General features: G+C 40.3%; 1 protein-coding gene across 3 annotated transcripts in view; it reads left to right on the forward strand.

Annotated features, from left to right (window-relative positions):
- Positions 1–492: 492 nt before the first annotated feature.
- Positions 493–18,734, forward strand: part of LOC109397006 (paired box protein Pax-6-like) — a 205,442-nt gene continuing 187,200 nt past the window's right edge. For 2 of the 3 annotated variants that reach the window (XM_062855492.1, XM_029865914.2), the window contains exon 1: positions 495–1,672. In XM_062855492.1, the coding sequence (XP_062711476.1) occupies positions 1,498–1,672 (175 nt within the window). In that variant the 5' untranslated portion in view covers positions 495–1,497. Of the gene's footprint in view, positions 1,673–18,734 lie in introns of all 3 variants that reach the window. The other variant, XM_062855493.1, reaches the window with a different exon arrangement.

Raw genomic sequence — 18,734 nt, forward strand, 5'->3', positions numbered from 1 at the left:
GGGGTATCATTCACCCAACGCAACGCATTCAACACCCAACGGCAGCCAACGACCACAACACCGGGTGTAGCTTTTCACTCTTTGTACCCATTTTCTCCGTCCATCTCCCACCATCCCCCTCCCCCCACGCGGTTCACCCATCACAATCAAGCACCGAAACTGCTTCCATAAGCAGAAAACAACTCCCTCCGCAGCCGGAACTCCTTGCGCCATCTTCGCGCCCATCCACCTCCACCTTCACCAGCGTTCACCACGTTCACACAGCATTGCAAGAGCACGTAAACTCAGTGGGTGCGACCAATTCCTCTCGTTCGCCATCTCGCTTGCAGCCGTGGCCCAACGCACCAAAGAGAGACAGCCACAGTCCGCGTCGTCGTCGTCGTTCCACCCATATCTCTCGTTCTGGATTGAACACTGAGGACTGGCTGGCTGGCTGGCGTTGACTGGTTGCTGCTGGTTGGTAGTTGTGGGCTCTCCAAGCTCAACGGGTGCTTGATTTTGCTCAACGCTTTCGTGCTTCTCGTTTCCTGCCTGCTTTCAGTCTGATATTGCTATCCACGCGGACAGTAGTGCTGTTGTTTGGTGAGAGAGCGCGCGCGTGAGCCCCCGTTTTGAATACCGCCGCCGCTGCTGCAGCTACGTGTAGTGTTGTAGTCCGTCGCCGATGCGGTGAACTGTTATCGGTAGCGCGCTTTGAGCCGAATTTGTCTACGCTTTTTTGAGAGGTTGGTCAAGATGCGCCTCGGGAAGGACTGTTATTGGTTTCGTGTCGATGAATGGCGCAGTGACAACTTCCGGTTAACGGTGAATGTTGCGTGAATCAAGTTCGGTGAGAATTCGGGGTGAACGGACCTCGGATATTCGTTAAAGAACTGAGTGAAGGTTGCGTGAAAGTTCTGTGGAAGAAATTCTGGATGCTAGTGAGTCGAGTGTGATGCACCTCAGAGAAAAGAAACCCGTACGTAGAACGAGTGACAGATCGAGTAACATGTCCAAGTGGCAATTAACGCCCAATACAGTAGGTTGAATGAGGTGCGATCGACCTCCGCTTAATTAAACTCGATCAACAAGTGGATCGTTGCCGTGAAGGTAACCGGAGGCAAAGAGAAGAACCCATCAGAAGTGTCACCTCCATTTGTCTGCGATCAACTTTTATAATTAATTAATTAGCTCCTGCGCTGCGGTGACTCCGGATCAAGTGATCGAGTGAATGTGTCGTTCAATAGCTGGGATGCTTCAAGAAATCGACTACCGTGTGCTCTCGCGTGCAAATGTTTGAATGCCAATTAAACTCACATTAGCCCGCCGGGTGTGACAAGTGACAAGTGGTTGACGCGAGTTGGGTTGTAACCTTGGAACACAATATTGTAAGCGTAAATCCGGAAGACCTGAAAACTTGAGAGAAGACCGTTCAACAGTGAGTTGTAGCCCCCTTCTAAACCGTGCGAAGAAGAAGCAGAAGAAAACAGAAACAAAGTTCGCTGCCCGCGTGTCCATATGATGTTGATTGGATCGGCGATCGGGAGTGAGTTCGCACAGCTGCCGACCAGTGGAGCCGCCCCGTGGAGTATGGAACCACCGCCGAGGGTACCCGGGTCCGGTTTGCCCGGTCAGCAGCCGCCCGGTCCGCCGCCGCCACCGCCGGGTGCCGGATTGCAGCTATCGCCCACCGGTAAGTCCATGACGGCGGATCACCCGCCCGGGGATGTTTGTTTTTACCGGCCTCTCCTAGTGTGTCAGAAAGCCGACGGGAATAATTGGGGAAGATGATGGCTTGAGCGGCCGAAACCGGTAGCGGCACCAAGGTTCCGATATGATTGTTTTGTTAATTCGGAGGTATAATAGCAGCAATCAGTGCGGTATGCCCATAGATAATGGGTGACCCCGGGTGAGCTTTAATGAAGGATCGACCACTGCGAATCGATTCAGAGCGAGCGGTTGGATTTTTTTTATAATTTTTGATGAGGTGATGGAAGCACATCATTGTACTCTCGTCGTGTACGTTGAAGTACTATTATTTGAATAATTTGCGTCAGAGCACGTGGAAATCAAATTATGTATGTTCACTAAACGAATTATTTTCAACACACTGTTCGACAAAATCCAGTCAAGATATCAAATGATGTTTTGTTTGACAAGTAGAGTATTGTAACCAATAGTAGACCCGATAGTAGCTCAAATTGGCTGTGTTCGCAAAACAGTTTCCTATTCTAGTTGAATTGTCTTTGCCGCTGGTTTGCTCAACAAATTCCATACACATATTACAGGGAGTTCCACAATGGCTCAATGGCTCGAATACTGTTGTTAGGGTAATCTCTTCCAAAATTCCGGAATGAATGAATACTTTTCGACAGCAGATCATTTGGCGATTAGCTTCAAAGCTGAAATTTTATTATTATTTTAATTTAACTTAGTACATATTTCAATTCAGGTTAACACTTACTTTCTAGTATCTTCATCCCGGACTAATTGATTCCCCCACACGATAAACACTGGTTTTCTTACCCGAAATTCTGTTAATTTTGTGTAAGTGATTCCAGTGTTGCCAGTTTCACCGAAGAATCGTAAAACTACCACAACAACTGCACTAAACTGAAGGAAACGCTTTTCTCAAATGGATAATAAGCTATATACGCTCTTACTTACCAATTTGGTATACCCAAACAAGTTGAAATTAGTTTTGATTGTCTCTTGCTGTTTTGTATCCCCTTATATACACCAATTGAATAAACAGTTCCCCGGATGTGGGAATTTTACATTTTCTTACTATATAATCGATTGAATGGGCACCTTAAGGCTTTGTTACTTATAAATCTCCATGTGCAGATTGGATTTACCCTGTTTTGTCCAAAAAAGGATTTGAACACTTAAAATGGGCTTGGTGGTCTAGTGGCTACTACTTCTGATTCGTATGCAGAAGGTCCTGGGTTCAATCCCCGGACCGTCCGTTTCCTCATACTACTTTGTATCTTTCTATATACTTTCTTCTCCTCTCTACATATGCAACTTATGTATATTCACATGTTCATAGCCGTAGCTAGAACACAGAGAACAGACATCCAGGCTAGAACAAATTTCATTCAGAAAATTGTGTAAGGATTTGAACCTTCACTTGAGCAACACTTGACAACACTAACGCCGCCAAACACCATATTGCCACAGTCAGTGGTGAATTGAAACATTTCAAGTGGTGAATTTAATTAGTTTGGGAAATTATTCGATTGCAGCGCCACGCTAGTGTGTTGCCGATAAAATATTCCTTACACAAAATTCAGATTGGACTTGGATGTCTGTTCTCTGTGGCTAGAACAGAAACGGGTTGAAAACTTTCACAGCACAGTGTCAATCTATCATATAACGCCTACGAGTTATGCAATCAAGCGAATCTTTCACCTTACGTCTGGCATACACTCACCAATGTGTGAACCCATTACCAACCGTAGCCCACCAACACTGCGACATCCGCATGGATCTACCGTGGATACAAACGAATTGCAATCATCACGTCCTTCCCCTTCCGATACTGGAGTAGCATCCACAGGCTCAAGCTCAAAAGGATTTGAATACTAGAAATATATTTTGAAAAATTTACTAGTTTTCAGTTTTGTGACAAGGTATAATTCCCAAATTTTGGCGGGATATTACCTTCAAGCTAATTGCGAAAGTGGATTGTGCATCGTATGAAGAAGCAAAGAGTTTAAGACCCATCAGTTTTACCTCTTTCTGCACAAATGCTTAGAGCGCATTGCCGATCATTACATTCTTGATGTTCATCTGACTATCATACCTCTTCATGTGAACCAACATGCTGACCAATCCAAAAAAGTTCACTATGACTCTTTTACACAAAGTTGTTTATGATATAAAGAAAGTAGGGTCTTGTACCATTTGGGCAGGTGTACCTATTTTGGGCACTTGCCGCTATAACTAAGTCATTTTCAAACCGATTGATTTCAATTTTTGTATAGAATTAGATACTTTACGTGCCTAACTCTATACAAAAATTCAAGTCAATCGATTGAAAATTGACTTAGTTATAGCGGCAAGTGCCCAAAATAGGTACACCTGCCCAAATGGTACAAGACCCTATTCACTTAAAAGCAATCTTGTTTGAGTTCGAATGAATGTAATAAGTTACGTACCTTTTAATTCCGCCCTATGACATAGGGCAGAATTAAAAGGTACGAAACTGATTACACTCATTCGAAGAGGGTATTCTGCTTAGAGGGTTCGAAAAGTCGGTACAATACTTGTTTGAGTGTTTTCGTATCGAGAGTGATTTTGAAATTGTACCTTTCGGTACAATTTTGGAAGCCGCACGAAGTCTACGGTTCAGTTTCAATGATTCCCATTGGATGCACCAAATGCTCAAAAGCCGACATCGCTTCTCGACATTGTGTCAAGCAGCATTGGAAATTGAGTGTTTGTCAATGCCTCTCTCATGGGGAGTCTTGTCGCTATATTGGTGGAATTCCGTAGCAGATACGCTGTTGAGGCGACTCAATAATAACGATTTTCTTGCTTATGGTCTTATAGCCTGAGGCAGGCTTCAGCAGGCTACTTGAGTTCTATGTGATAGCCGAGAACTCGATTACAGAACTTCGTATCATCCATTTTTTTCACAACTGTGTTTTCGAGTACTCGGTGAATTTGTCTTAAGAAGCCTGAGTCTTCAGGGTGTTCTGTTGTTCTTGAACCGCTGTTGTAAGTAGCTATTGGGATCCTTTTACGCCTTCTGCGTTTTTAACTGGTACCTTTTAAAGAATTCAGGACACTTTTTTTGTCTGTATTAACGAGATTTCTAGCCCTAGGCTAGTTCATCTCGGGACCCACGGTTTACTTCCCTTCCGAAGGAAGAACCCACATTTTGCGAGTTTGTCGGGAGTGGGATTCGATCCCAGGTCTTCGGCGTGACAGTCACGTGCTTTATTCATTACACCAGATCCGCTCCCCGATTCAGGACACTGTTTAAACTCATTGTGGTAGGCTTGTACGTGATGCTCTCTACCAGAATATCGTTTCCTATTTCTTTACCTGTCCCTATCCGCATCATTTCTTCAATTTCCTTCCTCTTATTATGGTTATGTGATAAATGTCAGATTGGAGAACAACTATTTCAGTCGAATAGGTTAGAAGAGGTTCTTAGCACCACCGTGAAACCAAAATAAAAACTGTAAGATTCTATTATAATTCCAAAAACCTCTACAAGACTAATTAGTTATCGAAATGTTAATTGGGCGTGCCTCCAGAGTGAACTTTCTGCTACCTGATACTGAACAGGCCACTATTTGCCAAATTGGAATGTTTAAACAAGTTGCTATTACCAAAAGTTAGACTTTACAAATACTAGCGTAAGTGAGAATTGAACAAATTGGAGTGGAATTTGTGATAAAGTTACACGTGCTCTCGGTGAGTCTTGAACTCACGACTCCTACTCACTAGACGCAGGCGCGTTGCCAACTACACCTCGAGAAGATCCGAAGATGTGGTGATTGACCTGAATTGGCTTCTTTAGCGGTGTTGAGATAATTCCATATTCAGAATCTGCATGCAAAACTGAGCCGAAATCCAAATTTTCATGAATTTTAGTGACCGGGAACCTATTTAAAAATCACTTTGAAGTTAGTATGAGAGCGATTTGTCGAATCACCCCTCGTCGCATTTTATACTGGGCGGAGCTGTCAAGCAGTTGGCCAGCTGTCAAAAGGTAAATTGGTCAATTAACATCTAAACTAACGACTCGTGCAAAATATTTTGTTTTTCCAAATCAAATTTGAAAGTTTTAAGCGTTTATATGAGGTACGATATTTCCCATACAAGTTACCCTCCAAAAGTTGCATGCAAGTTTCTATACTAACATAAAATGCTTAAAGCTATCAAATTTGATTTGGTAAAATGAAATATATTACATGAGTCGTTAATTTAGATGTTAATTGACCTATTTACCTTTTGATTGCTTAAAAAAATATTTCAATGCTTAATGGCTTGCAGTCAAAAAAGCCCAAAATCGCATATTTTACCCTATAAATTAGGGTATAGCTCAAAATTGTGACGTGCTAGAGCAAATCTGAGCCCGGATTCGGATTCAGCGGCCCAAAATCTGTCAGAGACACTTAAGTTTGCTCTTGAGACAAAAGGGGTATTCACTAAACAGATTAAATTGCTGCGTAAGCCATGATTTTCTGCTTATTTGAAATGTTTCATGATTGTGCGAATGAAATAATCAAAGATTGCCTTGGTGATCGCGACGTTTAATCAGTTTAATCAGTTTACGCTGTTAAGTGCGCTGTGAAATTGATGCTTGGGATGTATCAGTGTCTGTGCAGAGAAAAACATTTAAGTTGTACCCAAAATAGACGTGGACTAGACTGAAACAGGATTCGAAGGAGAATTTTTCAATCTTATTGTTTTAAGGAAATAATCGTAGTTCTTTTAACATATTTTTACATGGTATGGAAGCTTGAGCTTGATTGACCGCCCGCAGATTCTATTCCAGTATCGCCACTCACACAAGGAACCAATAACTGCCTGGGACATAAACCACGTAGATTTTTTAGGGGGAGGGGGGGGGGGGGTATCTGGCCAAAGTCTACGCTCCATACAAATTTTAAAATTTTTGTATGGACAAAAGTCTACGAGGGGAGAGGGGGGGGGTCTGAGATGGCCAAATTTTGGTCTACGTAGTTTATGAACAGCCCCTAAGCAGGCATCTTCAGTGTGTGAGCGTTGGTGACCTTCTATTTTAGGTGACAATGGCGCCGCCACGTCAGGTTGTAGGTCAATGTGGGGGAAGGGGAAGGAAGTGATGATTGCAATTATTTGTATCCACATCAGACCGAATATACCTCTGCGTTTGCACAATTTCATGCGGATGTCGGAGTGTTGGTAGGAAATGGTTGGCAGAGGGCTCACACATTGGTGCGTGGATGCCAGGCGTAATATGATAGAATTGAGTGTTATATTGGGATGGTAACATAAGGCTGAATTTCAAAAGGCTGAATGCACATAAGGCTGAATACAAAAGGCTGAAACTATGGATATGTAACAAAAGGCTGAAAATACAAAAGGCTGAAACAACAAAAGGCTGAAAACATGGCAAATTCCAAAACTTGAAGTATGCATAATAATGAACTCTATAGAATCTGAGCTGAGGGTTTAATGATTTAAAAGATGGTATTACACAACCCAAGTAACACAACTAGTATTATAATAGTTTAAAATTCACGTTTCATACTTAGTCGGTTGTTCATTTCCTGTATTATTAACTTAATATTGAATACTTATATAAGCAAAACAGCGCAAAAAATGGCGGCTTATAAAACATCTTACAAGTTATTTAAGATGTATCCTAATACACTAATAATACTCCAAATATACGTCCGAGCCAACTCTCTAATATTGATCAGGTGAAATTGAGTTCTTTGTCAGTTATAAAACTTGCATATAACACATATAACACAATTTCATTTATGTGTTGAAATTCAGATATTTTCCGGTAATAAAAATGTATAGAAAGCTGTTATCGTGCGTACTATTAAAATTGTTGTAATTAAGCTATTTGAAAGTTATATAACTTGAAGGTGCCAAATATATACCATATATCCAGTCTCTCTGGAAACCTGACTGTATGCAAAGCGAAACAACTTCAAAAGCAGAACAAAAAAAAAGCAAAACAAATATTCTTTTTCCGAATAAATGCAAGAAGCTACTTCAACATGAACTGCTTCGCGAGAGATGGAGTCGATGATGTCTAAATATTTGGAAAAAAATAAACAAATAGGATAGATTCAGTAGTAATAGCAACATATATGGTAATATGGTAATTTACTGGCGCTTCAAGATTTATGGTGAAACATATAATTATAGTCACTCATAATTCACGCGCCATTGTATTGAAATAAATAACGTAACATTGATCAGCCATACGATTCTGTTTTGCTGATTTTTTTTTATAATCCAGAGGAAAAAAGCAATATGGCAGATTGTTCATGAAGTTTACAGTGCTGTTCAAAATATTGTTAATACTATTGGAAATTTTAATCATAAATAAAACTGAACCCTTGAACCGGAATAGACTTCTAATGGGTCATAGCCAAGATTTATTAATTTTAGAAAGTATTTTTTCAACGATTAATAAACACATTAAGGAAAACAAATATGTCATTCCGTTTCATATTTTTGTTCATGTACTCATATTTTTTTTTCAGCACTGTAATTTCAATCATTTTTCTATTAAAATGAAGAGGAGCAGAACACACAATTCTTTTATTTTGATTCAGAACAAGTTCAAATTTCTTCAAAATAACATCTGCCGAGCCACTCTACAACATGAGCTTGTTATTACATTTATAATACGTTTGAATAACATATTTTCAACATCCTCACTTATTTGTTTGTTTTGTGACAATCATTAAAACTCCAAAATAACTATATTACAGCTTTTTGGTTGATCTGTCATTCTGTCAGACAAAATTAATACAAATGACGAGTCAACATTAAATGCTCATAGTTGTTCTGAATTCAGTAAAATTTCAGTGAAATGTGAAATGTGTACAGAGTAGAATAATTAGCCACGTGTACAGTGTACGATTCACGATTACGCAGCCAATTAGCCCATGTTTGGAACAGCCTGTGAGCTTGCAGAACGGGCCGGCCGGCAGAAACACCATATCAGATCGGGACGGAAACATGGTTAACATTGTTGGCGGATTTTTTGTGATTCGGTTCTGGCTGCTGTTTGGCATTACTTATAAACTAAAACGCCTAGGGATCTGGCCGGATGCTTCCCTGATTTGTGCGTGTTAACCCTGTTTGGGCAGGGATGGTAATCACGGCCGCTGCTTTCAGAACAACTTGGAGGCGAGAAGGATGCTAGCTTTTCCTGGGAGGTCAGCTGTTGGAGCCGTTGAAGCTTGACTGGTACCCCCCCAAACGGCTTGGGATCAGTTTTTACATGCTGAATTACATAGTAAATTTTGTTAATTTTTTAATTTTTCACTGAGGATTTCATATTTTATTTAGGCACATTTATCCCCGCCACATTTGGAGTATGGGGTAGCCTCTGGAGTGAAACAGATAACGAGTAACTGCAGCATGTCAGCAGCATGGTTAATCAACAAACTGCGAATTAAAACGTAAACATTGGTTACTGTCAATATTAGATGCTAATTGGTGTTGTATATCTGGATATTTTACGTATTTTTTCAAGCTTTACAGCCAAAGCTATTATTTTGCCAGAAATCAGCAGCTAACAGAAATGAAGCTTAAAAATAACACTTGATGTTTTCCAATCCTCTAATAGTACGTTTATAAAACATTTTTTTATTTTTTTTATTTTCAAAGATGTTTTCTGTGTTACTTGGGAAGGTATTATATTTTCCGGAATACTATTCCCCGGAGTGGCATTCGCCGAAATGTCGTTCTCGTTGGTGCTGTGTCATTATGCCGAAGGATATCAGGCCTCAAATGCCACTAAGGCGAATTGGTTATAATGTTTTTAATGCTAGGGAGGTTTACTAGGCAGCCTAGTTGAATGCTTAAATTATGATCTATGCATTTACCTCGAAAGAACAGCCTTTCTAAAAAAGCGGGTAAAATCTCTGATGGAAGAGTAAGTATTGTGGCTGCAAATAGTACAGTATAACGACCAAGCGGAATGCATACTTATAACTCTCCCGTGAGTGATTTTTCCTTCTATTAAAAATAGGCTGTTCTTTTGAGGTATTTGCATATATTCAGTGTAGGCATTCTTACCAATGTGTAAAATGCAGCGAGCTTCTGTGTGCGCATATTCCTTAAAAACGATTCATCGGAGATTTCTCCTTCTTTTGAACATAGGCTGTTCTTACTGTGTTTGAATGTTATAGGTGCATATTTTTTTTTATCAAAGGTTTTCCTTCTTTTAAAATGTTGAAAAAACCATAATTTAAGTTCAGGTGTTGAAGCTGCTTACTTTTTACCAGATGTTTCTCCTTCTTATAAAATAGGCTATTCTTTTAAGCAGTATTGTATCCGAACAGAACGTGAGCCAAAAATGAACTGAACACTTTAAATTTTTTGGTCGACAAAGCATTGAACTTGCCTGTCAGAGCTTTTGCTGCTTAAGAGCGCCCACTCGGTTCCCATTCGACTCTGAGTTCACATGCGCTTATCTTCATCATTAAATCCTATGTGTCTCTTTCCTAGGACTAGAACCTTGTGCCGCATCTACATGTTTGGACGTTATTATGTTATGTCACAGGGAAATGCATCATAGATCCTTTGGTACGACATTGTGGTCTCGGATATTGATTGTGGTCCAGGAATTTAGATTTTTCGAAACACACGATGGTCGGAATAAAAGGAGATTGAATTAGCCCAAAAGATTGCCAAAATTGAAGGGTTATATGGCGCAAATATGACCATTTTAGTATCACAGATACCAGGGTAACATGTTAGTCAGCATGTTACGGGTTCAGTCCTTTCCAGTTCATGCCGCGTATAATTTGCATGTTCAAATATATTTGATCGCAGTGTGCCGAGTATGAACTTCAATGCAAATTTAACGCGTTCACACTGCAGTGCTGCAATTCGGTTCTGAATTCTTATGCGCACAACATTGGGGGAAATATCTGACTGGGTTTGATCACCGCGGTAATTTATATGCTTAGTTAGATTGGCTATTTTCGGTGAAACGATTATCAAACAGCATTATTTGCGTGACGCGTTTCGGTCTACTTTTCTTCGACCGAGACGAGACGACTACCATGAGAGGAGATGACGAAAGAGAAAAAATGACGAATGAGAGAAAAATGTGACGTAGACTAAATGGGGTAGTGGGGTATATAGAGAAAAATGACCAGAGGGAAAATTAGTGTTGATCGTCTGACGAAACTGTGAAGTTAATCAGCTAAATGTAAGTGTTGTATACTAAATGTTTTGTAACTATATGTGAACAATGTCTGTAATGAATAAATGTTTTTAGGCGTCTGAAGATGGTAGAAGAAAAGTAGACCGAAACGCGTCACGCAAATAATGCTGTTTGATAATCGTTTCACCGAAAATAGCCAATCTAACTAAGCATATATATTGGGGGAAATAGTTTCTGTCGATATGTGATGCTAATAAACCTGTTTAGTCACCCGGCGTTCCTTGAGAAACTTAATCAGGAATGGCCAACTGATGGACCGATGATCAGACTCTATTGGTTTAGGCAATTTTATGATTTTCGATCATTCATGCCAATAACTCCGTTACTGTGTTGTATTAAATCATATGAGAGAACGTCCATAAATTACGTCACGCTTTGAGGGGGGAGGGGGGGTTCAGCAAAGTGTGACGACCCATACAAAAATTTCAGAGGTCCCATACAAAAAGTGTGACATAGGGGTGAGGGGGGGGTTGAAAATTGCCAATTTTTGCGTGACGTAATTTATGGACGTTCCCTGATTGGAAATCCGGATTTTCCAAAACCCATGTTGACTGGACTGGTACGCTCAGATATGGTTTCAATAGCAGAAGAATTTCTGAATCTAATAAGCTCAAAATATTTGAAATCTGTGGAAACATGGTGGAGGTATGGCCATTTCAGTTTCGCGGATTTCGCTAGTGTTCAATTTAGAGCTCGCACGCGTTATAAATTTACATAGTACTGAACAAAGTTCAAACATTTTTGAGCAACAGTTAGGTACAATAATTTTTGCCTCAACTACCGCTTATTACCCGAATTACCCGAACAATTGTTTACATCTAAGACTCATTCAACCTAGTTTCCGAGTTGACACACATAGTACTTCAAACGAGTGGAAATAAATTGTTGGCGAAATCCTTTGTCAATTTGAGCTAAAATAGTTTAGTATTAGCGGGGTATTGGCCGATATGGTACTGAAGAAAGTACAATAACATAGACATTATGATACCGAAATCCATAAGATTATGTTCCACTTGAATGTCTTTTCATCAGTTAGAGTTAGCTCAAGTGACCAGATGTCCATTCGATGAATAGTCAAATCGATTGAATGTCATATACTTCCTCTTCCGTAAAATGGGTTTTGACTAAATGACCGTTTGACCAAATGTACTTTCGAGCAAAGATTCTTTTGTTTCCTATGATCATTTTCAAGTCGAGTCAAATGTTTATCAAAGACCAATAGATTAGCCATAAATGTCCAAAATGCCATTTCATTCGATTCTCTACAACTTTCAAAACTTTTTAACATGTTGATATCTTTCAGCCTTTTGATATCTTTCAGCCTTTTGATGCTTTCAGCCTTTTGATCATTCAGCCTTATGTATTTCAGCTTTTTGATCATTCAGCCTTATGTGATTCAGCCTTTTGTACGTAACCCGTTATATTATTGCGGCACAGTTCGCATGATTGCATACCTTGTAGGCGTTATCTGATAGAAACTGTGCAGTGAAAGTTGGAAGGAAGGGAAACGGATTTTTTTTTTCAACCCGTTCCTGGTTCTAGCGTCGGCTATGAACGAACATATGAATGTACATGAGTTGTTTATGAAGAGAGGAAGGAGAAAGTACATATGTAGAATGATACGAAGTAGGAGGAAAGGGACCAGGCCAGGGATTGAACCCAGGACCTACTGTATACGAATCAGAAGCGGTAGCCACTAGACCACCAAGCCCGTCGAGTTTGGGTATATTTTTTACATGGTATGGAAGCTAATTTGTAAATTGGTAATTGATAGGGTATCGGGATGCTTCGTTGGCATAGTCCCCTCGTTCGGCCTATCTTAACGTTAACCAAAAACTCAAACAAACACGCCGAACTGGATATCGGAAAAGCTTTGCGCCAAACACCTGTAACATTTCGTTTCAATTTTAGCACTTTGGAGTATTAAAATTGTATGAAAATGTCACTTTGTTTAGCTTTTGTAGACGCCATGATTCTTCGGCTTAGTGGGTAGTCTATACACATGATCATAAATGGCATGATTCTGAAATATTTCGAATTGCCTTTTCAATAACTGAACATTTGATGCGACGGTCAAAGATGCTATTTTTAATTTGTATGTTTGTTTTTAACGAATAATAACTATTTTACAAATTACATGTGGGCCGAATATTGAGGACATTTTTTTCACTATGTACCCAAATCTTGGCCCATCAGTAAAGTGACGTCAAAAACACCGATAAAGTGACGCCAACAACATTGCTTGCATAAGAACCAGAAAGAACGAACAGAAAGATAGATTTTGTGTGCGGTGACTGTAAAAATTGTTCTATATGGATCATCACCGTTGTTGATTATGTTGAGGGTTTGTTCATCGGCTTTTTTCGGTGAAAATGATTAAAATTCAGCATTTCCCGAACGTTTCGACCTACTACTGTTTTCGGTCATCCTCAGCGGTTCATGCTATGGGGCAGAACTATAACCATTGCGCATTTGTTTACTTCTGCGCAATGGTTATAGTTCTGCCCCATAGCATGAACCGCTGAGGATGACCGAAAACAGTAGTAGGTCGAAACGTTCGGGAAATGCTGAATTTTAATCATTTTCACCGAAAAAAGCCGATGAACAAACCCTCAACATGACTGTAAAAATATAACACAATAATCGGGTTGCATTGTTTTCGTTACTAAAAAAGAAAGAACTTTAGTTTAAGTGATTTATTTATAGTTTTTTTGAAAATTTGGCTCCGAAAATGTAATTTGAAAGTATGATTGGTGAACAAACAGAGATAATACCTCAGCAGAAATATTGAAAAAATAAGATAATAAGTGGTTCTAGTGCATGGAAAGCAATAGGCCAACGTTGTATCCACTAATAGGCCAATTTATGTACCATAGACCAACGTTGCATACCATCACATCGAATCTTTTCAACTTAGTTAAGTAAATTCTTGAATATTTACGTAAGTTTACTTCCAATTGGTGAAACATGCACTGCCTAGAGTGCGTAATAGGGTCAACATATTATTTCTAGTGCTATTAATTCATGAGTTATGGTCAAAATTGTCAAGGCGGTTTGCAAATTAGGCCAAGGAATGATCCATATACCCTACCAAATTTGCCATGAGGCTATAGGCGAGGGTATAAATTTGATCGTGCTTGGATAGACGGAAATTAGATAAAAAAGCCTATGTACTAGCTAGTACGAATTGTTTTGTAATTTAAGCTTGTGCTTGTGTTCCTACCTTCAGATCAAACATTGTTGAACCAAACTTCTTATTAAACACCCTCTCATGCCACTAAAGCGGCATCGATTAACTCAACGCATGTCTCTCAGCGCAAAATTCATGTGCCGCAGTTGTCCTCCTGAACAATTAATCATTGACTTTTCAAACGTACCGCATACTCTCATAACTTATTTTCAACTGCCCTCGTGGATGATCGCAAATCACAACCAGTCAGCCAGTCATCACGCCCCACAGCCAACCCAGAACTCGCGAGATCGCGAGCAATGATCAAGCAAAACTGCACTTCGGGGAAGCGTGCAAATTAGTTGTCGTCTGCTTCAGAGTGCAAACCCCGAAACAAAAAATCGAGATCTCACACTCACTGTATACCTGGCACTGCAGCAAGATATTTATCAAAATCAAGTCAAACTTGCTCACAAATAAAATCAATCATTCGTGGTGGTCGGGTTCTGGCTGGCACGTCGCGCCTCATCGCGCAGGTCTTGAATTTTCAGCAGAATTCATCCTTCGCTGATGATATGTGAAATTGTTTTACGGCGGCTGAGCGCAGGCGAAGGCGAACCCTCCACGACGACGAACCCGACGAAGATCGCGCGCGTTGATGATCTCTGCCGTGGTGATCGAAACCAGAACACGAACAAAAAAAGCATCCCTTCTACCTGAGCGCGATAAAGAAAGATCTGATGAAGCATAGCTCAAGAAAAAAAAAAGTCGATCTCACACAGCATCTTGGCAAGTTTGTCAAGATTGTCGCGACTGGCGAGCAAAAATTCTGGTGATTGAATGACCGATCAACGCATCGTCCCGGGAAAGGGTCGCCCGTCCGTCATCCGCATCGATTCGCGCTCTTCGGACAAGTGTCAACGCTTGAGGCGACATGACGAGGTGTCCCCCGAACTTGATCGTTGCTGGGTTGGTTGGATCGAGGAGAGACGCAGGCAACATGACGACAAATATTGCTTATGTATGCAATCATAATGCCATCGTGATCGGTTGCTGTCCGAACCGAACACGCGGAAGAATCGAAACGGGAGCAAAACCCGGGATCGCGCGGCGCAGGTAATTCTGTAATGTGCGAACGACAAATTGATCATAAATGCGAAACCGCGCGCACTGCGTTGCCCAAGTAACAAAATTAATTTTATAATGCTTTTGAAGAATTCTTCAACACTTATTCTTTAAAACCAGGCATAAACCAAATTACTCTTCATAAATACGTCAAAACAATCATAAACCCGCCATAAGACGAAAGAGGCCCATCCTAAGGTAGTCTTGGAGAACTCATTTTAAGATTATCTTAAAACCAGTTGTACTTCCCAAGTTGTCCTCTAGGCGAATTGGTATCTCCTTGTAGAGCTCTTCGAGTGTACCATAAAACGATAATAAAATTGACTGCGTCTGACAGCTTCTGTTGCTGCTGCAGCTTTTATGTTGCAGGAAAATTAAAAGTGACTCGGGGAAAAACTTCATGAAAATCAATGATACAACATTATTATTGGGATTAATTTCTAACATAAAATGGGAATACTTCCGTAGTATAACAAGAGTGTTAACTGCCACGCGAAATTTATCGTATATATGTTGCAAGATACTTCCAAAAATTTGCAACGCGCTTCGATAATAATGCAATGGGAGAATCTTTAAAATTAATATTTCAAACCACGAGAACATTATTCATGAGTTTTCTCAATATGGCTTCCATTGAAATCCACGAAGTCGTCATTAATTATCGGTGGTTTTAACAAACATCACCATAAGATCGTCTTAAATACCTTTCAACTCAATCAAGAGTAAAAAGTGTAACTCAAGAGTCCTCAGATTTATAACGTTCTTCGCCAAAAGCGCAAAAAAACGTCTTAAGTTTATTTCAACTTGATCAAGTTGAAGAAGTGTTACTCAAGAGTACACCGATTTATGACTTTCTTATTGCAGATTTATGCAAACTCCGCCGAGAACGTCATAAATCTAGATGCCGAATTGTAAACAAACAAATAATTCCATCACACCGTGATGGATTGTGTGTTATTAATGTGAGCCGGCAATCAAAAACTGGGCTCCCTCATTTTACAAATTTCTTCTACAGCCTGGGATCGCTGTCCACCGGGAGAACCTGTCCCGCTACCCTCCTTGACACAATGCTGTGCAACGTTCCTCCGGTCAGGTAAGAAATTCTCATTATGTCGGCAATAAAATGTAGTCGGATGAATTGATCACCGATTACACGGGAATCGACGTCAAATGACCAAACCGATATCTTTTCGGATGCCGGATACGGAGGAGCTTGACACTGCACAGTATTAAGGTAGGTTTTCGGGACGCATTTTCCTGGTTGGTAGCGATAAAGGATCGATGACAAATATAATCTGATGCTCATGTTTTTTTTTCATTTTTCTGCTAACCAAACTGTTCTCACTCGCTAACAGTTACTCTTGCTCAAGAATGGTTGATTGAAGATAACTACGAGAGCCTTATAAGACTGATAATAAGTTCAACAGTTCTTGTTGTGTTTATGGTTTTATGGACTGAACCCCAAGTATTCTTGGAGGTGTTTTTAAAACCACATATTGTTGAAGAATAGTTGTGCTCAGCTGAATCTCCGATAAGATCAACTAGAATATGTAATGCTTCGATAAAACTATCATAAAAACAAATAAAACCAAATAGAATCAAGATTGTTACTTGGGTGGGCTGGGCTGGACTGGGAGGACGTGATGCGTTGATGGATCGAGTTGGGAATCGGGGGCTTCGGTGGAGTGCTGTCTCATCCCAGCAGTGAAGGAGGTTGGATGATGTTCCGTTTCGGATGACGACAACCAACAACGTTGTTGGAGCGCTGAAAGCAAGAGTGCGTTTTTAGAAACACAAGATTTTGCCGAGGAGGTTAGAGGAAGGCAGTCAACTGTGCGCTTGCAGGTAATGAAAGCAATTGTACAGCGCAGCAGAGCTGGAGCGGCCATGTACCGTTTGTAATTGCACGTTGTAACGCTAATCATGCTCGCTCGGAACTGCGTTTGCCAGTTGCAGGTTGCAATTCAATTCAGGAGGGTTTTCCGTCAAGTCATTCGCTGGTCGTTATGGGTGGATCTGAGTCGTTGATTTCCCAGTAGGCATTCGGTTTCAGTTGTTGAATGTGAAAGTCATGAGATTTGCGCAGCTTGGATGACTTTGCTATGGGTTGAGCTACTAAAAGAACTTCAGTGTTTCATGAGAATCTTAGCTATGCCTTCTGCATTTTTTGCATCGGAAAGTGTTTGCAAATTGATCTTCGATTGTTGTGAGAGCTTGTCTGATCTGTGAAGAATTATTGATCATGCGAGAGAAAGTTGGAAACTTCGGAAGTCAAAAATTCGGTGAAGTTCGGCGTCGACATTCTAATTTGGGGTTCGCCGACGCATAAGAATTGCCTGTGTCGACGACGCTTCAGTTAGAATGCCGACGTTTTTACTTCGGCGAACTTTTGTTGGGGATAATTGATTTCACATATCGACTTCGGTCTAAAATGAATCAATATGTACAATAGCAGTAGTGAAAATTCACGTATAAGAAGAAATTAAAAAAACCTTGTCTGATTCTCATCGGAGTGCCAGATTTCGTCTTCATTTTAAGTGTAGAATTAGCATTTAAGTTAAAATACACATTAATAAAAAAAAGTCTTTATTTTTGCGTGATTTCCGTGTATTTTTTTTGTTAAGGTACACCGGGGCAAGTGGGGGTGAGGCAAGATGAAACACGAAGTTTTGAAACAGATTTCAAAACATTTTGGAAATTTTTCTTTCGTCAAAAGATTGTTTGAATCAGAAACTATGTGTTATGGCATTCAAGCTGTTTACCATCGTTGAATAACATCATGTTAACCCGCTGTTTCATCTTGCCCCACCTGTTTCAACTTGCCCCGGTGTACCTTATATTAATGCTGGATACCCGGGAAACGCAGATGAAAATAACAATTTTGTCGCGAGAGTATTGGAATTCGTATAATTTGGTGATTTTTTTCCTGTACATCGTTTTGCTGTTTAAAAATTGACTAAACCTATCCCTTGGACTTTAACCTTTCACTAACAACACTTAAATTTCCGCGACACCTAGGCCTGAAAGGACGTAGAGGTCTCTATATAGCTTTCTTAGGTGTCCAACTAATCTTACTTTCTCATCTTTCGGCTGTTGCAAAGACGTGGCCAGGACAGCTCTCGACAGATGGATTATTTCGTCAATCTTGGCTTAGAACCTGTGATTAGCCCCAAAGCTTTGTGCTTCTGTAAGAGACTATTTATAAACCACGTAGACTTTTTAGGGAGAAGGGGGTCTGGCCAAAGGCTACGCTCCATAGGGGTCGTCCATAAATGACGTAGCTTTTGGGGGGGGGGGAGTGGTGTTTGTGATTTTGTGACGAAGTGTGACGATGGGGGGGGTAGGTGTTCATGATATGCTACGAAGCTTTCTACTAAGCTTAATAAATTTTTTACTTGCTTTAAGTATCATCATACAGTAAATAAAAAAATGTATATAATATTAAATGTTCTGCTTTCCGGCTTTCTTTCATAAGATATGCAGCTATCGGACGCAATAACTGTATCTGATAAAAGTCCTACGTAAAGAATA

Source organism: Aedes albopictus, chromosome 3 (assembly GCF_035046485.1).
Source record: "Aedes albopictus strain Foshan chromosome 3, AalbF5, whole genome shotgun sequence".
In the NCBI taxonomy this organism is placed as follows: domain Eukaryota; kingdom Metazoa; phylum Arthropoda; class Insecta; order Diptera; family Culicidae; genus Aedes; species Aedes albopictus.